This window comes from Oreochromis aureus, linkage group 23 (assembly GCF_013358895.1).
Source record: "Oreochromis aureus strain Israel breed Guangdong linkage group 23, ZZ_aureus, whole genome shotgun sequence".
Classification (NCBI taxonomy): Eukaryota; Metazoa; Chordata; class Actinopteri; order Cichliformes; family Cichlidae; genus Oreochromis; species Oreochromis aureus.
In genome coordinates, this window is record NC_052963.1 from 15696735 (window position 1) to 15719775 (window position 23041).

The window sequence follows — 23041 nt, forward strand, 5'->3', positions numbered from 1 at the left end:
TGCAGTAAGAAAAACTGATATAATATTGATAGAGATATGATACAGATTATCTTCTGCAGTACATCTATCATATCCTTAGAATAGTACAAGACTATGTCATGTAAAGCCACTTATTGAGAGTAAAAGGTATTGTAATTGTAATTGTGATAAAATATATTGATAATTACAGGCACCAGTGGATGTTTCAGACCAAAAGGACCAGAGATGATCCTCAGAGAAGTATTCACTGCTTACAATGGTTTTCATTTTATTTTATTGTTATTATTTTTAGTAAAAATTAAAAAGAAAAAGGCTAACTAAATAAATAAAATAACAAATCACCATCATTTGTCTACGGCCTCCACAAAATCGGGTTTAACGGGTTTAACAAACTTGATCCACTTATCCCATAGTTTAATAAACTCATTTTTCTTCAGATGTAGAGAGAAATTAATCCTTTCCATATTATAAATATCACTTACAATAAATATCCACTCTCAGATTGTTGGGAGTCCTGGAAGAAGCCACCGTCATGTGTTTCTTCACACACACATAGTAGAACACCAAATATATATTCACCATCATGTCAATGATTTTCACTTAAAATTAAAATATTAATTTTCTTGTGCTCAAATGTTCAGAGTATTAAGAGGATGTTGAAAAATGTGATCTGATTTTCATCTGAACGCTTAAAAATTGCTTAAACAAACAACATAAAACAAAATTTTGAATATATTTGCGTCTTTATTTAACGCACCATCAAACATTGACAGCTTGGTGAATAACACAGGGGGACCCTGAGATTTCACAAATGATCCAACATCAGCTTCAGACATGACTTTCTAGTAGCAGCAGATCAGATAATCACAGCGTTCAGGAGGACCGATGTCCACAGATTCCTGCTTCAGTTTACTCATAATGTAGGTGTCACCTCTGAGAGAATCGCACATTTAAAGACAGATAATTCTGTGTAAATCTCCTGTAGGAAAAATCTATAAAATAAGCAAAGCCAACATTAATTTCCTCCACCCTCGCCTTGATGACGGAATTTATTTCCTTGCATTTATTGTTGCCGTTGATGTTTTTCATCATATTATCATAATTCACCTCTGAGCTCTTCTCTAGAAGGATGTGTTTCCTTTCAAAATCATTGTAGGTTTGTGAGAACGCAGCGGCACAGAGCAGCAGCAAACAGGCACTTTGAACCCTCATGATTCTCTGAGGAAGAAAAACAGAATTGACGTTTTCATTAGTCTCTCATCTTTATTATTAAGACTTTAACAGGAAGTTAACCATGAGTAATTGGATAAAATTAAAAACTAGTCATAGTCAAATCATTTAAAACCAAAACAAAACTCAAAACATGATTTACTTTCATGGATAAAAACACATTCAACACTCTGAAAAAGTAACTTTATCAGTTATCAGTTTAATTGTTGCAGAGTTAATGCTGCATAGTAATTAAACTGAATAAATTAAACATTTAATCTTTGTCTTAAGTTGCAGACACCTATTCATGTCTGTAATTTATCTGTTTATTACTGTTAAACACAAGGTTACTGACTTGAGCTCAGCGGAGGATCAAACAGGACCAAAAAGATCCAAGTTATAAAAGGGAAACTGAACCACGTTTGTCTGTGTCGTTCCTTTTTGATGCTACACAACTTGTACTGCTGCCCTATTCATCAGTGTGATGAGTGCATGTAGCAGCAGCTTAGCAACCACATTTCCTGTGAACTTTTGATGCCTGCACTCTCAGCTTATATGCAGCATATACCAGGCAAACAGAGTTACGAACATATGACTGCACACAAGGGAAATGCACTTGCTTCCTGAAACTACTTTCTTTGCTAAGACAGACAAATATGTTCAGACAACATTTTTTGTAACAGACAGCTCTGCATATGAGACTTTTCAAAATCAGTGAGCAAAGGCCATTTTATCTTTCGCAAAAATGATTAAGTGATTTTATTGTTGCCACAAGTCTCTTCTCTGAAGAAGCAGCAGCATCTTGTGCAGTTTGTATAGAGAAGTGGAAACGTTTACAGCACCAGGTATTTGCACATCCAGATCCTTTTACTAAAATGAATGTTTTCATGCTAACACTCTGTTATGCATTATGGGCATAACTGATGGACTAATTTGTAGATTTTTTTTGTATGTGAGTGTTCAGCTTCAGTTAGTAGCTTTATGCTCTGCAGACTCCTTATATATATATTGTTGAGTGAAAATTAACAGCACAAGGTTGAAAAAATTGAAAGTGTTAATTTTTTATTTAAAGTTATTCACTAAATATTCCTACATTCACCTTCTGAAGGTTTTGTTATGACAGAGACCAAGTTGTGTACCACCCTCAATACATTTAACCTTATCTGATTTCCAGAGGTGGGAAGTAACCAAGTATTTTTACTTTGTTACTACTGTACTTAAGAAGATTTATCAGGTATCAGTACTTTGCTCCAGTATTTATTTTTCTGACAACAATTTACTTTTACTCCCTACATTTTCAAGCAAATATCTGTATTTTCTACTTATAATTTTCAAATCAGGCTCGTTACTTTAAGTTTAGTGGTGTCATTTATAGCTTATACTTGGCAGTTAAAGGGGGCGAGTGCAGATGTCTATTTGCTATAGTTAGCATCTTGCTAACACTACAGAAGAGGAATGAGCATAAAGGGAGTAATATTTTTCAGCTCAGCAATCATCAGCAAACACGCAAACTATATGTGTGCAGTTTGTTGCACAGTGTGTTGCTAACTAAAGGTTCAGCTGCTGCACTCAGAAAGATGTAAGAAAAGACAGGACAGGAGAGAAAGAAGAGAGGTCATATCTGTGGACTGCAGGAGATACTATTTAAATAGGAAATGAGCCGTACACATGCAGTCAGTTCACAAGGTTTAATGCTAATGCACCTGTGCTTATACGTTATTTTAATTATTCTAATTATTAATTCATTTACATTTAAAATGATGCTTAGAGTCATTCACTGAACTCAGTCATTATACCAACTTTAAACAGTTTAGTAATATACAGTATACTTTTAGTGCAGGGAATGGAACTCATAACTGTGAAACATCAGGTTACATCTTGTTGAGTTTAATCCACAAAGAGTAACAGCTCATTTAACATTTGTATTCTCATGTACTGAAATTAATTTTGTAGTATATTAATATAGCAGAAGGTCTAGTTACATGTGCATAAAATAGATAGTAGAACTGTCTACTTTTTACTTTCGTACATTGAGGACATTTCAGAGCCTGTAATTTTTCACTTTTGCTCAAGTAAAGAACTTGAATCAGTACTTCAACTTTCAGCATTGGGCCTGGTTAATACTTGGATGGGAAACCTCCTGGGAATACCAGGTGCTGCAAGCTTTTTCACTTCTACACACAAACTGCAGAGGGCGCTGCTGATATCTGTTGTAGCTGAAGACACAATTCAGTAAGACACACCAATCATCAGAATGACATAGTCAGACTGTATCAGTCCTTACTACAAACCAGGAACACAACAAATATTTTTTTCACAGCACTGTAATACAACACAGAGTTACACACATTGTGTGGTATTATCGTAATAGTTAATTACTAATTGTGTTGAGCAGGTGTTCATTTTCAAATTAACGTCAGCAGATTTTTGCTAATTTACTGTATAGAGTAGGTAATAGATAGCCAGGCAGTGATACAAGCAATCCTAAACTACATGAAACACATGACATTAGACATACTGGGCCTTCCTCACTGGAGACATAGTAACAATGATCATACTGATCTGTGTGTGCCTGTAAGGTGTCAGCAAAACTTATTGTTGCTGCTGTTTTCTTTTTACCCTCTTTTCTCTAACTTAATCAGAAAAAAGTTTATCACCATAATTTTCTTTATTACTCCATTTACATAAATTCAACTGAAGTTTTGCTTTTGCAGTTCAAATGTAGACTCGTCAGTTCTGTGTACTATAGCTGGCATTTATTGTAAAATGCCAAAGTGAGTATTTGATTCTTCTGTTTCTAGTAGAGGTATTACAGTAACATGGTTATTAGTGCAACACCAGAGATAGCATTTATCCACATAACAATGATGTAAGAATTGTGTTTAAGTAAAATCTGAAGATATTTCACCTGAGTAGCCCGTGCTACATTTTAATTCCACAATAACTATTTGATTAATCTCACCATCAGTTTATGATTATGCCAGTACTGAACACAAAAATGTAAGAGACAAATCAAGAGAGCCTGGTTTGTCAGATTGCACATTTTTATTTTAGTTAAATGATCTCCAGATGATCAAAAAGTGAAGGCATACAAATGTTAACTTATCAATACATGTTGTTACAGTAGTTTTGATTGTGACTGCCAATCACAATCATGTTCTCAGAACTGTTAAAACACACATAATACATGATAATGTCATGTAAGGATAGTAACTGATCCAAAGGACATCTTCAGAGATGGTCTTCAGCAAGTATCAACAAACTCAAAGTGCTTCAACAAGCAACACACACATAATCAGGAATTTCTACTGTCTATTTAAAACAGCATTAAATTGAATTACATTTTATATATATAGCACCAAATCACAGACCCTACAATGATTAAGCATTTCAAACTATTTTATGATATACTTGAGATAGTACATGTTCAAATTCACATTTTTATTAACTTATTGCTTCCTCATAGACACATTTCAAACAATGGCATACTTTCTATCTGTTAATTTTGTGGTTTTAGAAACCCTTTATTAAATCAAATGTAAATGTTTATAAAGGAAGGTCAACATTAAAGGTTTGTGGCACAGGCAAAGTTTGGGCAGAGTCTGACTGATGGGACTCTTTTTGTGACTTATTTACTCAGATTCAGCATCACACAATAAAATATATAACTGATAAAGAAACAGAAAGAAAGAGAACCGTTTAAGGCATCATTGAAACCTGATACTTCAGGCCTCAAGGTGTACAGGTAGGCCATTTTCACATTTTATCCTTTTGTTTTTTCTGAGTGTTAGCATTTGGTATAAACAAGGTTTGCTGCTTATCATTATGCAGTCAATGACATCAAATTTGTGGGTGACAAACCCATTTTTGATAGTAGTGGCTTTGTGTAGCACTAAGTTCCCCTTATCTTTGATGAAAGTATTTATTGACTTACACTGATTTATGTCATTGACATTTATCATCATGTTATTACAGTCATGAGAGCCCTTTTTTGGAAGGATGTGTTTCCTTTTGAAATCATTATAAGTTTGTGAGAGCACAGCAGCAGAGAGCAGCAGCAGCAGCAAACAGGCGCATTGAACCTTCATGAGCCCCTGGTGAAGAAAAACAGAACATTTACATTAGTCTGACCTCTTTAAAGTTGTGGTTTTAGTGGGCAGTTGTCTGTAGAAATAAGAAAATATAATATCGTTTAAACAGTCATAATAAAAAAAATAAAAAAACATTTTCTGAGTAAAAGACATCCAATACAATACTCTGGGAAATTAACTTTCTAAATTTTTGTTTACATTTTTTGGGAATTACAAGAAAAATATGACCTTTTTAGTGCACTATAACAGTAAGTAAAGAAAAAGAAGAAAACAAAACAAACTTTTTATAATATACTAAATTACCTAGCTTTGTGACTTGACTGTGGACTGGTTGGTTGGTTAATCTGCGGTGAACATAAGCTGTTCGTTTGAAGCACCAGATGGTAAAGATGTCTTTTTAGATTCAATCTGATGAATATTGTTTGATTATAGTGTGGAGGTATGTAATAATGACAGGAGAGGTCTCAGTGTCTCACTCCAACTTTATTAACTGACTCTCAGAACCTCACATACAGTAAGCGCCAAAATCTCCACCCCAGCACTTCCCTTCCACTTGGGTGTGAGTGGAGCCACCTGGTGGTCCGCCACAATAGTAAATATATTACACAGTGACCTGCTGATAGACTCTTTAACTTTAACAAAAGCAAAGTAACCACTAAAGTCAGCCGTGTATATGAGATATATGACTTGAACAACATCCAACAACAATGAGTCACTTATTTTCACAAACAGCTCTGTGTGTAAGTTATGGAGGTCAGTTATCAGATATACAAATTCACTGAGACAAAATCACAAGGTTACTTTTGTTTTCTTTAACTCTGAAGCATTCCAAGGATATTACTTAATTAATGTAATATTTTTTTTTGCATACAACTTCTAGTCTTCTTCTTCTTCCTCTTTCAGCTGTTCGCTTTAGTTATCATCCTATCCCTAGCATCCTCATCTGTCACACCAGCTCTCTCCAACTTGGTCTCCAAAACCTGTCCCTCTGATGTAATCATTTCTAATCCTGTCGATTCTGGTCAATCTGAGTATTGAAATAGTACAAAAATATTTGAACCCTGCTAACAAAATGCAACCGCCATTATTATTATAGTTTTATCATTAATGATGGACTAAAAACACTGTATTCATGCAGTTTTATGATGTACATTTTTCAGATATCAGTGTTTAAAACCAAAAGACCTACTAAAATTTTATTACCCACTAGCAAAAGGTTACACAAAAGCAAAATGGTAAATTATAACAAGTCCAAAGACTGACCTGCTTGCAGATGAAAATCACCAAATAAGGAACAAAAAGTAAAACAAAAACGGCCAAGGGAAAAGAACCCTGATTTCTCTGTGCAGCTCCTTTTTTTTATGCTGCACAATTTATACTACCACCCTAGTCCTGTGGAATGCAGAGCAACAGTTTAGCACCCTCACTTCCTGTCCATTTCATAGTCTGCATTTTAAGCCCATATACGGCATATAAACAACTAACCAACAGAGTTACAGAGACATGACCACAAGCAAAGGAAATGCACTTACGCCATAGAACAGCTTTCTCTGCTAACACATATTAATATGTAGGTACAAATATTTTCTGCAAATTTAGATATATTTGGTTTAATACATTAACATTATTATTATTATTTGTGACTTAAACTAAAACAATTTTTTTTTATTATGATGCAAACCATAAAGGGCCGAAGTGCTCAAATAAAAAGTCCTTTTATATTGTCAGTCATCACACCATGTACATCTTTATGAGTTTACATGAGAAATACGTCTTATCTGATCATAACAAAACAAAAGCTGTTTTCTAGACTCCAGTGGTGTTGCAGACAGGGGGTGTACAATGTGTTCACAAGAGTCACACGTCCTACAGACGTGACATTGACTCAGTGAATTTTGACCATGTCATATGCAGAGGTGCTTATCTCTCTACACACATGGAAGTCACAAAACAGTTTCACCACTTTAGCTTTTCTTTCTTTATTTTTAAACTTCTGTACCGCATTAACCATTTCCCGCAGTAAGCTATTGTAATAGGTAATGACAAAATAAGTCATTTGTACATTACAGCTGAGTGAAAATGAACTTCGAAATGTTTCATCTGCAATTACCATGGCCAAATCAGTCTTTAACGGGGCCACAGTGGTATAAAGTGTATTAATTATACAAGAAACTAAAATCATGAAATTTCTAACACAAGACTGTATCTGTTGGTTTAGTGTACTCAGGCAATCTAAAAGTGTATTACATCTATTTTGTTTTTAGCTTTTTGAGCATGTACTATATGATATGCAATGTACCTTGACCTACATTAGATAGATGTCTGTCATAAACAGAAGGGACAACAGCAATGTGCAAATAGTTTATTAGCAGACTGGCAGAATATTATTTGATGTCTATATTCTGTGGCAGAATGATTATAAATTGTAGATATATCCAGAAGTATAGAGATACGTGTCATGTTAGAGTCATGCCTGTGGCCACAAGTGCCACTGGTCTTCTGCTTTAAAATGCGGAAATATGAGCAAACTGTCAAAACATTTCACAAGTCTGTCAGTCACAGAATAAATGCCACATCATAGTTTATCTGTTGTTGCACCAGGTATGTTAGCAGAGTGTGCACAAACTGTATAAATCATCAGTTATCTAAAATATAGTGCTGTGCAAAAGTGCTGTCACAGTTTGGCCGACAAACATGCAGGAATACCTTCTTTAATGTAAAACCAGCTTTGAATAGCAAACTGTGTCTACAAGCTGTTGTGGTCATTTGTTGTGACAGTTGCATTGTTTCCTAATCACAAATAGAGAAGTGCTAAAGTGTCTCAGGATCGTTGCAAAAATGATGCAAATAATTATCTGAGATGTTTGTGCTTTTATGTATAAAAGCGGAAGTGCACAGAGTCTACGCTCTGACAGAAGCAAACTATAACTTGTAAATGTAAAATGTAGTATCTGTTCGTCTTGAGTCTTCACTTCATGTTTGGTAAGAACATTCATTTATCATATATTATAGGAAAGAAACTCATTGATAGACAAAACTCTTAACTGAAGTTCACCCACAGGTGTAAAGACGTGTATGCTGAATACCAAAAGACTGAATTATTGATTCTGCTCTACTTTTCAGATTACCAACTCATTCCTGAGCAACTGCAAGTTAACCAAACAACTACAAGCAAAAACAAAAAAAGGTAGAGTGCTGGGTAACCGATATTTTTGAATGTGAAACTGCATTTAGCAAAAGCAGTGTTTCTGTGGCTCTGTTATTACAGAGCATCAAATAAATGCAAACATTTTGATGGAGGCTCAGCACTGTTTTACTGTAAATCTACACATTTTCAGATAAAACCAAAGTAAAATGTGATCAGTACCATCCAGTTGATGTGCACTATATCAGATTTATGACGGATCTACTACACCAGTAACAAGAATGAGAAAATATTAATGTAAATGCTCTGTTTTCTTTATCAGGGGATCATGAGGTTTCAGTGTGCCTGTTTGCTCCTGGTGCTGCTCTCTCCTGCTGTGCTCTGTAAAACTGATGACAAGCTCAAAACTAAACATATTGTTGTGAGAAAGGGCTCCTGTGATCAAATGATGAAAAACATCAATGGCAGAAATGAATGCAAGGAGAAAAACACTTTCATCAAAGAAGAGTATTTGGAATCAGTTCTGACTGTGTGTGTAAAAACAAACACAGGATTCATCCCCAGAGAGTATGACGTTATTAAATGTAAACAATCGAGCAAGAACCCTTGTTCATACAAATACACTGAAACCAAACTTAGGGTGATAAAATGTAACAATGGAAAACCTGTACAACTTGATGCTTGGAAGGATTAAAGTTGAAAGTGATGGTATTCCTGCCTCTTTACTTGGCAGTAACATTTATCAAAATGTTAATTATGTGTCTATGTTCAGTTAATTCTGGAAATTAAAGGATTTATTTTGGAAGTGTAAGAATTTGGGAAACATTGAATGTAGCAGAATAAAGTTTCTTCATCCAGCAATCTTTGTTTCTCTTTTGATTTATTGGATTTACAGCTATGAATATGTTTTGAAGCAGAATACATGCTTGCATTTTTCACATTGTCGATTTATCTGGACACAAACCAAAAACAAACTGAAACTGGGAGGACTGGGAGTATTGTGTTCTGGGCATTTTTGTGACCTGTGCTAGAGCAAGACTGTTTTTTTACAGCACATTAACAAAAAGCAAACAAAATTCTTATGGAGTTCTTGTATACACTGTAAAAAAAATCTGTAATTTTACATTTTTCTTCTGTTAAATCTTTGCAGAATTTTACCATTATATTTAAATACAAGAAATATATGAAAAAAATTACAAAAATAGGGAATGAATTAACATGTCAAATGTAAAATAACATTTTAAAAAGCCCAAACTGTTAATAAACATTTTATTGTTTTAAATAAAATAAATAAATATTTATAAAATGAGATTTTATTTTTAAGTGTTATCGTATTAACCAAGAATTTAGCTTTTTATTCAGAAAACAAGACTGTAATTTAACATAATTTCACAAATATGTAATGTTTAATTAACAGAAACTGTGAAATTCTCATTTAATTTTCTCATTGATTATTATTAGTAGACTGTCAAAATACATATATAATTATCTTTGAAAACTATAATTACTGTACAGTAGTTGCCAGATTCAGAAATGTATATTGTATACAGATTATATATAGATTTGCTATTACGGTATTCACAAATTTAATGAGTATAAACAATTGCATGTAAATTACAGGTTTGCATTATTAAAATGCAATCAATCATTTAATATTATTTTACAGATGGCTATTGAAATTTCTTATAATTAAAGTACTATCAGTTATGTAACACTAAAAATATCAATATTTTTGTACTTATTTTTTTTTTATTGAAAAACATCAGTGAAAGGGTTACATTGAGAAAATTTTGCAGCCAATCAGTCAAAACATTTTGTACCTTAGTTCTTAACAGAAGCAGGGTGTGCAGTGCTGGTAAATTCATCCAATAGCCAGCAATAAGGAAAAAATTTGGAGGAAGGAAACAGGCCATTTATAGTTTGTACCTGGTGAAGGATGACAAACAGGATTTTAAAAAAGGATTAAATGTTGAGACACAGGAAGTGTGTTTAAAAGCTGTCATTGGAAAACTGAATTTCATAACTCTATAATGTTTAAGTAGGTAAATGTTTATATAAAAATCAAAATGCCATGCCGTATTACTGAACTGTTATGACAGTATCAAACAAACCAAAGCTAATATTAAATGTAACTTTGAGTGTTTATATGAACTCCAGTCTGATTTGATAAGATTTGTAGTTAGCAATGTAATTACATGTGGATGTGATTACAATACCAATAACATTTAATAACATTAACATTTTTTAATTTTTTAAATAAAAAGTCATTTGGAATAACTTTTTTTTAATATTTATTAAATATCACGATTTCTTACATGAAGTTATAAATAATAAATTATATCAATAACAGTTGATAGAATCAACAATGAACAGTAGATTGTTATAATTACAAAGCCAGATGCTAGTTTTACAGTATTTAAGAGTATTTTGACTTTTAAGGGTGGTATGTAATTTTTGTAATTTTTCTGATTAAATAAGACTGCCATGTAAGAGAATTCACATAAATTACATTATAATAACAGTACTTTTCTGCAACTCTAAGGTTGATCAGTTGTACTGTAGCAACATTTCATCATATTAATAGTTTAATGTAATCATTTTTACACATGTAAATACCTTTTACGATTAAAATTTAAATCTGTAAAAAAAAAAATATTGCCGGTAAAGTTAAAGCTATAAAGCCGTATTTTTATGTTATATCTCAAAAAAGTTTTTTTTTTTATTTTCACTGATTTTTTTTTAACAGTACTTAAATACAGAGCTACAGTATATTGAAGTTATGACAGATGAACTGTGCCACCAAAATGTAAGAAAGGAAACAAAATTGTGAATCCTCTGTTTCTTTTTATGTTAAAGAAGATTATTTTTTTTATTTGCCCAGTTAAATGTCGATTTCTGACAAGAAGATTTCAGCCCTTATATTAATGTGTGAAACCTCAAAATCAAACTGCTAATTACAGTCTGAGAGGTACATTAAAGAGTTGCATGGTTATTATTGCATTTGCCTATATTAGATAAAGACACCAAAAAGTTACTGCAGATAGATAACGTTTGTCAGTGGGCATCAACATAGATACTGCATTAAGTTTCACTTCCTGGCTGATCTTTTCTTTACTCTTTTCTCAAAAAAACAAGCTACTATATCATCTTATTGGCTCATTCATCTGACCGCTCCTGCTATGTGGGTGTGTTCAGAGGCTCCAGCTGCAGCCACAGGCCTCCCTCCGCACGCAGGACGAGTTGGGGGAGACGGCGAACCCTGCTGCTCCCGAGTTCAGGGTTCACTCCTGGGGTCAGTCGAAACCTGAGCAGGGTCAACGCCACAACAACACGAAGCTCCGCCATGGCAAATTTCTGACCAATACAGTTCCTGTGAAAATATACTTGTTATTTTGCTACCAAAACATTTCCTAGTTATACCGTTGGGAATAATTCTGAAACTGAACCTGGGGCCTGAGGAGAAGGGGATGAAGGCATGAGAGGTTTGGCTCTTTTTGTTGCTTGGGTCAAATCGCTGGGGATCATATTCCTGGTTAGAGAGCAAATGACAAAGATTAAATATGACAGATTTGTATCAAACATTAAGATGATCTTACTAAGTGCTTACATGTGGGTTTGTCCAGACAGTGGGGTTATGGTGTGTTCCATAAATGCTGACCAGGCAGATTGTACCTGGTTAACAAGAAATAATTAGTTGAGTTAGTTAAAGCTTAAACTTTCCTTTTACAACTTCAACATTTATTCGTCATCAACTTCTCTCATTAAGTGTGTAACTTGACATTAAAAACTGGCACTAATATATAGTAATCTCTCCTTAAATAGTATCCCTTAAAGTACTGTCTCACAAATGAAAGTTAAAGCATGATTTATGACAAGACAAAGCTCTTGAATCTCTAAAGTCTATTTGTAAATCTTGAAAGAGTTTCCCCCCTCACCCGCTGGGACTGTTCGATTTCCTGGCAGCACCATATCCTGAGTGTAACTCCGTGTTACAGCCTGCACAGGAGAGTGGAGTCTGAGGCTCTCTTTGATGCACATGGTGGTGAAGGGAAGGTTGGACAGATCCTCCCTTAAGATCAAGTCATGTCAGTGCACTGAGATAATATTCACATGTAAACATATGAATCTATCAATAATGTTGCTGGCATTTGTATTTTCTGACCACTCAATTTCTTGTCCATCTCGTCCCTCCATCAGGTCCATCACTTCCTGTCTGCATTTTTCCTGATAGTGTTCATGGCGTGCTAAATTATACAGCGTCCAGCAGATGGCACTGGCTGTTGTGTCGTGACCTGCCCGAGAAGAAGGTGAAGAAGTGTGAAGTGTGAGGATAATAACAACAAACTATGAGCTGCAGCTTTAAAGAGACATCCTAGAGTATATAGCAGCAGTTACCACTATAGTGTAATTTTTATGTGTGACCACAGATGTTACTGTAGCATGTCACCTGCAAACATGAAAGTGTTGGCCTCAGCCTGCATCTCCTCGTCCGTTAGTCCTTGTCCATCTTCATCCTTCAACACAGACATCTTGTAACTAATGCAGTCCCAAAAATGTAATGCATTTTACAATGCCCTGCTTCACTTCTAACTATTTACTTACACTGTGGCCAATTTCAAAGTGTCCCCAACACCATCTTCCTACACACTTTCACTTAGTTTACGCATAAGTGTGGAAGGTCCATAACATCACCTGTTCCAGGCCACTAATGGCTGGTGGAGGTTCTGTGTCTTATGTGCACGGAATTCCACATATAGATCAGTTTCACGTGATTATTTCAGAGCTGTCTCAGTAATAGATCGAATTAAATGGCTCTGGAAGCGATTCATTGATGCATACTCAAGCATCCAGGTAATTAAATCCCAAAAGGTTGATTCTGTTCATCTGGCCTAAAACGCTACGTCCAGATGAACAGAAGCTTAACCAAAACATATCATATGGAAAGAGTATTATTATATAACTAGCTGAAAACACACCACAAACTGCAGGATAATTAATATGCGGAGGCCAAGAAAAACAAGTCATTGGTTACTAAAATGACTTATCCAGCACCCACTCAGATGTCCATAAGTGTGAGCCTGTACAGCACATCTACATATCCAACCAACTCCAAGAATATGCAATGAAATCAATACACTCGTATTCCATTTGGCCAAAGATATGTGTCATCTGAATATTATCTTACTCCCAAAGTGGCAGAAACTATGATGCTAAAACACACGGGGGAAAATGTAGAGAGATCTAACAACTATTTAATATTTTGCTACGAGATTTTCTATGATACATTCTTCATGTAGGTAGAATGAATGGAGTGAAAGATTAAATTTTTCTGCAAAGAGGTTTTAATAAACAGTTAATGTACACGTACAACGTGAACAAAGTGCCCTGTTGATTTAATCATTTTTATACACGAGTGTATACATACATACACACACAGAGTAACTTTTAATGTTTAAATGTATGAAAAGTTTCAGCTTTAATGTGCAGCTGTAAGAAATATACAGCAGCAGCAAAAGTGCACGGAGTAGTAAGCTAATAATGACTCCAGGTAATTTATTTTTCACCTCTGTGAGATTTTGACATCTAGAATTGTGTGAAGTCAGCTAATGCAGAGAAAGTCTGGCTATGTTGAAATTTCCTCATTGTGAATCGTTTACAGCACTTTACACTAGGGATGGGTACCGGTATCCGGTGCCAGTTCTTTTAGAGCAGAGCTACAGATTAAAAATGCCCAAGGCCAAGCGGTCAAAAGTCTGGCTGTACTTCACAGCAAAAGATGCAAACTCAGCAGCCTGCAACAAGTGCTTTAAGCTGATACTGTGATACTGTGCAAAGGAGGTAACACCTCGAATCTGATGAAACGCCTGGCGACATATAGCATTTTGTTAAAAGCCGAGAAATGCGGCGTATTTGATAGCTTGCTGCGAGACCTCACACCGTGCACATCTACTGCGGGTGGGTTGCCTGTTATCGGACCCGGAGTTAGCAACATCCCCCAAAAACCCGAAGAGTAGAGTCCTGGCCCCTAGCCCTGTCAGTGTAGCAGAAATGATGACGGATGATGATGGCAGCAGCAGCTGTTCTTCTCTGGGTGAGTTGTTTAATGTTGTTCGTGTGTAGTTTACGTTGAGTAGGTTAACCACGTTATTAAATTAATGCATGTAAGGTGAACTAGCAAACGCTGTCGTAGTTACATGCGGCTGTCTTCTTGTTTGATGGCAGATACTCCCTTCACCCTGGCCAAAAAGGCTAAAATGACCAAAGAAAAAGTGGAAAACAGCTAAACATGAGAGGTTTTTGGACAAAGTTTGTGTTTTTTTCCATTGTTTAAGCACTGCTTCCAGCCAAGAGTGAGACCATATATGCCCTATAGCTGCAGAAAAGGCTAACATTGTTATCTTTTTACAAAAAAAACAGCTGAACATGAGAGTTTTTTAGACAAAGTTTGTGTTTTTTCCATTGCTTAAGCACCGGTTTGAGCACCGTTTAAGCACCGGCACCGTTTCAAAAGTACCGGTTTGGTACTGGTATTGGATAAAACCTAAACGATACCCATCCCTACTGAATATTCATGTATTGACAGCGCTGTAATTTTTCACTGTTTCACTTTAAAAACATAAATCTTTGCACAGATGATGTTTATATGTTGGTACGGTTCTTATCATTTTGCAGAAAAAAAGAGACCACTAAAAATAAAAACATGAGAGGTTTTTGGACAAAGCTTGCGTTCTCCATTCTTTAAGCACCGGTTTAAGCACTGGCACCGTTTCAAAAGTACCGATTTGGCACCAGTATCGGATAAAACCTAAACGATACCCATCCCTACTTTACACTGCTGTAAAGTTCCTGTTTTTCTGGGTGTTATAAACCCTTATTTAAGAGACACTTAAGCAGATGCAGTATTTAAATTAAAAATGGCTCTATACACTCCTTTTTTCCACTACTGCCTCCTCCTGGTATCTACTCGGCTCGGCCCGGCTCATTTTGTTTCAGTCGTTTTCTATTAAAGTTGAGTACCATCCTACCTTTGTCAACAACAGGATGTCTACAAAATCTTTCCTCTTCTGGGCTGTTGGGGCAATTTCAGATTGTGTTTCTGTCTCCCTCTGTTGGTTAAGGAGGGTGTGGCGCTTCTCAACCACATCCCTGGTGAACCTGTAAACCAGAATGCAGCGGCTCAAAATTGACATCACTAGCCTGCCTTTACCATACTCAGCAGTTCATTAGACATAATTACAAGTTACTATTCAAGAATATTACAGCATCACAAGTATCTAGAACATTAGATTTAAATAGAATTTTTTTCAACAGCATTGCACAAGGAAAAGAACATAAGCAACAGAAAGGACAGTAACAGTTTACTTTTCACCATTTGACAGTAACAATGTGTCATCACAATTGCAGCCTTCTATGTGACTTGTGTAACTCAGCTGCAGAAATGTCATAAGGTCAGAGCATTACCTGTGTACAGTGTTTAAGGCTTGTTTGAATTGTTTCCCCTGCTGAGTCTTCCAGTAAATCCAGTCCCAGTGGTGTAAAATATTTTTTTCTCTACGCTCTATTATCAGGTCACTGAGCTCCACTATGGCTGACACGTACTCACTGGAAGACCTGGAGGGACAATCTTCTTAGAAACAGACAAGTACAACAAAAATGGAAGATATCAGTTGAAATAAGTGGCTGCTCTCACTCCTGACAGTTGCTGTCATAGCTGAAGGCACATTTCAGTAAACTGTCCAGAGTCATCAGACTGACATGGTCAAACATCTCCAGATTAGTTTTGCCTTCTGCTACAAGTCGGCACCACTTGTCCTGAAAACAGAAACAAGGAGGGATTAACAGGATAAAGGTGTGAGCATTTGCAAGGAAACAAATCATATGTGGTGTGTGATTCATATGGTATATAAGTCTTCAATTTACAGCACCTGCTCTGTGCATGATCAGCATAAGTTTTTGACAATACTGGAAAATATCATAATATAATATTAAAATATATAAATAAAAAATATACAAATATAAAATCTATAATCTCCTTAGGGATTAATAAAGTATTCTGATTTTGCTTGATTCTGAAATCTGTAAAAACTATGACTTGATTTGTTTTGCAGGCAAATATGGAAAATATATTTATATCACACGTATTCGCAATTTTTGAAGGTCACCTGTAATTCTGCAGTTTGGAAGCAGTGTAGATGTAGATTGTGTATTTGTCTGTGTTTGGCCTCCTGGACTATTTCAGGACTATTTCTTTACTGAGATTAAATAACATACATTGATTAAAACCTATGAAATAAAACATGTTTTTTGAAGATTAGAACACTTGAATATGGGTAACAATTCCCCACAGCAACATGGATTTTATGGAATTTCTTCCTGTTAAAATGCAGTTTTTCCTTATCACCATCGCAAAGTGGTAAAATGGTAAATGGCCTGTATTTGTATAGCGCTTTACTAGTCCCTAAGGACCCCAAAGCGCAAAGTGCTCTCTCATAGAGGGTTGCTTGATTTTAGGGGTTTTCATCACTACCGCAACAATCAAGAATTAGAACATGAATTCAGTTCAGTTAAATTCAAAACACTTTAAATCACAACAACAATCACCTCAGGGCGCTTTATGTTGTGAGGTAAGAATCCTACAATAATAACCCTGCCAATCACTCAACCCCCTATGAAAAAGCACTTGGTGACAATGGGAAGGTGAAACTCTCTCTTAACAGAAAGAAACCTCCAGCAGAACCCGGCTCAGGGATGGGCAGCCATCTGCACGAAGCGAGACAGGACAAAAGACAAGAAATGCTCAGTGTATCGTGGAATGTTTCTAAGAAGACAAAAATAAAAACTTCATCTGGATTTAGAAGCAGGAAATTAGAGATCACTCAGTCCTTTAGGTCTTTGAGATATTTCTGTTGTTTAACTAATTGGTGTGTGTCATGTGGCTTCATGGATAGATAAAGCTGGGTATCATCAGCATAGCAATGAAAATGCATGCTAAGCCTTCGAATAATACTGCCTATGGGAAGCATTATATAATGTAAATATAACGGGTCCAACCATAGAACCCGTGGAATTCCACAATTAACCTTAGTGTGTTTAGAGGACTCCCCATTTACATGAACAAATTGTAGTCTGTTACTGTGGATAAACCACAGCAGTGCAGTACCTTCAATGAAAATGGCATGTTCTAATCTCTGTAACAAAATATTATGGTGAGCAGTATCAAATGCTGCATTGAGTTCTAGCAGGATAAGCACAGAGAGGAGGCCACTGTCAGAGGCCATAAGAAGACTATGGGTAACCTTCAATTAACTTAATTCGTAACCTGAAGTTAACTGGAAACCTAATTTTCCTCATGGGTGTACCAGTTTAACCATATGCAGTCTTTAAAGGTTTCAAATGTTTGCTCGTCTAAATATGTCAGTAAAAACTTAGCATGTAACTGTATGTGTGCCTGTGTGTATCTTACATGCATGGTTTTAGCTGAGGAGTTAAATACGGCAATGTAGCTCTTCAAAATATCAAAATGAAAAGCTGGAGTGAGCAGCCGCCTCTTGCGAGACCAAACCTCTCCGTTACTGATCAACACACTGTTTCCTGAGAGAAAAAAGAGAGTTTGCAGGAATAATTCTTTCCTGTATTTCCGACCTTCTATTAAGACTGGGTAATTAAAAAAAATTGACACTGATCCTATCTTGTAACCATGGATGAGAAAAACTGAAATGTCTGACTTACCAAGCCATGGCTGTAGATGGTGATAAATGAGTTCATCCTTCACAGTGATGCTGGCTGAAATAAGTAAATAACAGATGATGTAAGAGAAGAACAAAAGCTTCGGAAATGTGGTTTAATACAGACTGACTGTTGGTGTTTTACCCTACCAGCTGCCATAAGCAGAGGTTTGACGTAGTCAGGGTGGAAGAGTCTGACCAGGTGATAGAAAGGACCGATGAACCAGCAGCAGGAGTGTTTGTATGTCTGCACCAGGTCATCCACCCGCTGGAGACCTTCTTCTGTGCTCTGCATCTATAATGTTTTATCCCAAAACAAAATTTAAAGGTTTGCGGTGTTTAAAACAGTTGAAGAGGAAATAATGGTGATATTTTGCAACAGAAAGTGCACCCTGTTTAACTCTTAACTCTACAGTTATGTTATGATTTAGAGATAAATATGTCAAATAGACCATAAAAATCTAGATGATTGCTGCGTGTCGTACCTTCCCAAGATGGCCCAACAGCCATGAACGTGTCTGTGGTTTGCTGAAACAGGACAACTTGTGAGTGTACCAGGCATGACGCAGCAGCAGTCTCGCAGTCCAAAGTGCAACCACAGTAATCAGTCCAATACTGAAAATGTACAGGACTGAATAGAGACCTGTCCAGCTGAGGACCAGAGCAAGGACAGTGTGCAGGAGAGTCATCTCTAGGAGAGAGAAATTAGCATTCAGAAGTCCAAGTTTCTCACCACTGATCCTGCTCTGTTGTGTTTCTTATAGGGGGAAGTTGCTTATGTTGAAACACGTAGAGAGGAAACTGCTCCACCCCACCAATTCTGATTGTAAATACTTAAAGGTTAAAGTATTACACTGAGCTGCATTCCTGTAACTGCATCAATTTGTTGAAACCACTGAAAGGCATTGCATTGTTGTACTGTGCAACAGTGCTGGAAGCAGTTTGTACATAGAGAAGCAAAATCCTCCGAAATATGCAGTTGTAGAAATTGAAATATAAACATTATCCCATACTGGAAAAAAGCTTGGCAAAAAAAAGTGAAATGGCAAAACACACACACAAAAAAACCCACTAAAAAGCTAATAAACAAAATAAATGTATGTGTATGTAAGAAAGAGCTGAATATTGACAAAGTGTTTCAGAAAGAAAGCTTACATGAAGAAAGTGGCATGCATTTCTTGTTCTCCTTCACAGATCAAATGATGATGATCTTTGCCAAAAAACATATTTTTTTCATTTAACAATAATGTTGATATCTGTTGATATCATTAACTGTCTTTGTCAAATTCACTCAGCTTGTTTATTGCACATTTTTTTTGTTTTGGTAAATGAATTACAGCGAATATGAGGGAGGCACAGAGTCTAATAGCATAAATGTGCTAAAGCATGCAAAAATATATATTTTATTGATGTGTCTTAAAAACATATCAACAAGCATTTTTAAATACCACTATCCATCATTTATCCAGGTCTGGGTCATAGGGTAGTACTAACCATACATACCCAGACCTCACTTTCCCCAGCTGCCTCTTCCAGCTCTTCTACCATTAGGTTTCCAAGCCAGTCATCACATATAATCTCTCCATCCTGCCCTGGTCTCCCATGGTCTCCTATATGTGGGACGAGCCCAAAACACCTCACTTAAGACTTGTCCAAAGGTGTCCTGATCAGATGCCTAATGCACCTCAGCTGATTCCTTTTGATGGGGACCCTCTATGTGTCAGGACCAGTGTTGGGCAAGTTACTTTGAAAAAGTAATTCAATTATAGTTACTAGTTACTTCTTCAAAAAAGTAACTGAGTTAGTAACTGAGTTACAGTATTCTAAAAGTAATTAATTACTTGAAAAGTAACTATTGCGTTACTTTAAAAAAACATTTAACCCCCTGGGGTCCAGGGTATAATTGGCCATTTTTTACTACTTTTGATTTTCTCTCCACATTTTAAACTATTTACTTTGCCTTGTTTGGTATCATTCTTTTTAGCACAACCTCACGTGTCTGAATTTACAGTTATGTTTTCATTTTGACATACTGTATTAACACAATTGATCTAAAATCAGACAAAAAACATAAAATCAGAGTAGAAAAAGTTATATTTTTACTGTAACAACCATAAACATCTTTAATGAATCATATTTCATAACTTCAAATGCAAATATTAATTGTCAATTTTAAAATCCTATGCACAAGTTTTGCAAACAACAAAGTTATTTGCATCCATTTACCTTTTACCCTTTTTTTAAAAAAAAAACCATTTCAAACTATTTACAGAACAATCAGCTGTTCTTCAATAAGATGCCACACAAATTATTTGTGCCACTCCAAAAAAATATTTTGTGTCCACTACAAAGGAGAACATCACAGCCTGATACCTGCAGGTCTGACAGCAGCAGGTGTATCACTCCTGTTTCTACCTGGAGACAGCAGTCGCCTCATTGTTCTGACACACAACACAAAACTATCCACAACACTACACACTAACTACACAAGACAACACATTAACTACACACTCCAAACACGCTAAACGTCACAAATCTCACATCTCAAAACTCCCTCTCTCTTTTTCTGCTCTCTCTCTCTCTCTCTCCGTCACTCCTAAAACTTCCCCTGTTTTTTTTTTGTTTTTTTTTGCTCATAAGCAGAGAGTGCTTACTAGCGCTAACGTGGCGAAACTATTGAGGAGAAAACGCCGCGTATATCTTGTTTATCATGACTCTGGTTTTACGTGGCCTATCGACACAATTTAAAAACTGGTATATATCACCGTGTTGCTTCGTCTTTAAGTGGTCATGTGATTAACTTACCACGACTACTTTATTCTTCCTCAGTCAAACAGCAGCGCTCATGCGATTGTTTTGCCCCCTGATACGTAGTCGGCTACTTCCGTGCAACTGATATAAGATGCGGTAAGCTGAACACAGCTTCAACCGTCTGTTTGTTGAAAAATAGTAACAGACCGCGTTTCCTTGTTAGTAACTGTAACGCCGTTGTAACGATAGGAATAGTAATTAGTTAGATTACTCGTTACTGACAAAAGTAACGCCTTTATTCCCATCACTGGTCAGGACTCACCTTATTGTGATGAGATGTTAGATTTCAGGAGCAATATTGTCAGGGCAAACAGTCCTGAGTGAGGGGTCAGACTAAGTGCAACTCAAAATCTGAAATCAGTCCATAAACTGATTTCTGAATCTATAAACCTTACTGGAGATACCCAGGGACACCGGTGGAGACCCATCCTGATGCTAGGTCTGGTGAGGGAGCTTGTTTGGGAGTGCCTGGTGTAGACTTGTAGTCAAGACCGCCTAAACCAAGACCAAGACAATACCAGGACCAGAGGGTATCGTGACCAAGACAAGACCAAGACAGACTGAGTCAAGACCAAGACAAAGTTGAGACGAGACCAAGACAAAAAAGTCTTTAAACTGCAGCCAGATGCTGCATGATGTTTACAGGTGTCAGGCATATTTATGTGTTTTTGCTTTTGCACAGGCCTCCTCACCGCTGTCTACTGTCTCACTCACTTACTGAGAGGACAGACGCATGCTCCACTTGACTGTCGCGTCTCTCACCCTCTCTGTTTTTCACATAATGATATTATCCTATATCCTTGCATGTGATTGGCCACAATATGGAGGGATTGGAGCATAGCTGAGCCACTGTGTGAGAGTTGAGCAGCGAAAGGAAATTAAATGAGGAGCCGGCTCTCGTTCAATGGGAGTCGACTCTTCTGATTCACTACAAAGCACTCTCTAAGCACGGCTCTTAGAGCTGATGCTTTTGCGCATGACACATTATCGAACGTTACGTTGTGTGTCATGGATACTGTTGATTTCAAATCTCCCGACCACTATGTCAATCTGAGACAGCAAGACCGAGACAGCGAGACCAAGACAAGACCGAGGGATTCGAGACCAAGACAAGACCAAGACCAAAGTCTGTCGAGACAAGACCAAGTCCACGTAAAAGTGGTCTCGAGACATCCAATTCTAGCCTGGTGACCAGGTCTTAACTAAATGTGCCTGGTCAGGCTCAGTTCAAACAAGCAATAGTGGTCTGTCCTTCTCTGGGCCTAACCCCCATGGGTAGAGCTAAAGCTACTTCTTTTTGGACTGAGTTGCACTCAAAGATGAAGCCTTGTCCCAGTCCCCCGTTAACTAAACTGCCTTTAAATATATAGTTATAATAAATACTGGTATATGAGTATCACCCCAGTGCTGATGGACTAGTTACCACATTACTAAATAAATCTATGTGAAATTAATATTAATATAAGTTAGACTCTGGTGAAGGGTGCACCAGCAGCAATTTACTGGTGGGAATAAATCAGTATTCGAACATTCAAAAGCATGAGGCTAAATACACACACAAGAAAAGCCAACACTTTTCAAAAAGAGGCAATCTTTCTTTCAGGTTCTAAGCAGGCTGGATGGTGCTTAGGCTCCTGACATTGTGAATGTTCAGAGTCATGTGTTAGTGGCAGAATCAGACACATGCCAGTCATTACCACAAAAACCATCTGAGTGTGTTTATGTCCACAGAAGCATGACAACACATCTGAATACAGTGACGCAGTGAGTTAGTACTGTACATACAGAGAACATAGTAATGCATTAGTGAGCCATGATTTTACATAGAATAATGTTAAAACGAAGCACAGGTGCACAGTTGCAGTGGCAGCTTTGCATGTAATTGTTGTTACAGCCTCTATAAAGCACCCGTTTGTTACTGTGAGCATTCCTAGCACCATTCAGGACATTGAAATTACTACACAAAAAACACACACACACTAAAGACACACATATTCTTAAGCACTACAGCATGCAATAATAACAGTTACAGTCACTGATTTTTGTTTGTATACAGACTTAAATGGATGAGCAGCAGTAGT

General features: G+C 36.5%; 1 protein-coding gene and 2 long non-coding RNA genes across 3 annotated transcripts; 1 reads left to right on the forward strand and 2 right to left on the reverse strand.

Annotated features, from left to right (window-relative positions):
• Positions 1 to 4214: 4214 nt before the first annotated feature.
• Positions 4215 to 6732, reverse strand: LOC120436029. Its single transcript, XR_005610062.1, has 2 exons — positions 6543 to 6732; positions 4215 to 5282 (listed from the first exon to the last, which is right to left on the reverse strand). It is a non-coding gene; the product is annotated as an uncharacterized LOC120436029 (long non-coding RNA).
• A 1389-nt stretch (positions 6733 to 8121) lies between these two features.
• LOC116327579 lies at positions 8122 to 9285 on the forward strand. The gene is made up of 3 exons (XR_004200010.2): positions 8122 to 8261; positions 8403 to 8466; positions 8747 to 9285. It is a non-coding gene; the product is annotated as an uncharacterized LOC116327579 (long non-coding RNA).
• Positions 9286 to 9720: 435 nt separating this feature from the next.
• LOC116327572 (cytochrome P450 4F3-like) lies at positions 9721 to 18901 on the reverse strand. The gene is made up of 13 exons (XM_031749184.2): positions 18635 to 18901; positions 18300 to 18444; positions 18154 to 18207; positions 17888 to 18015; positions 16115 to 16236; positions 15886 to 16035; positions 15450 to 15579; positions 12872 to 12938; positions 12587 to 12716; positions 12360 to 12493; positions 12032 to 12096; positions 11871 to 11953; positions 9721 to 11794 (listed from the first exon to the last, which is right to left on the reverse strand). The coding sequence occupies exons 1-13, from the start codon at positions 18836 to 18838 to the stop codon at positions 11602 to 11604; spliced, it is 1605 nt and encodes a 534-aa protein (XP_031605044.2). The 5' UTR covers positions 18839 to 18901; the 3' UTR covers positions 9721 to 11601.
• Between the last annotated feature and the right edge of the window lie 4140 nt (positions 18902 to 23041).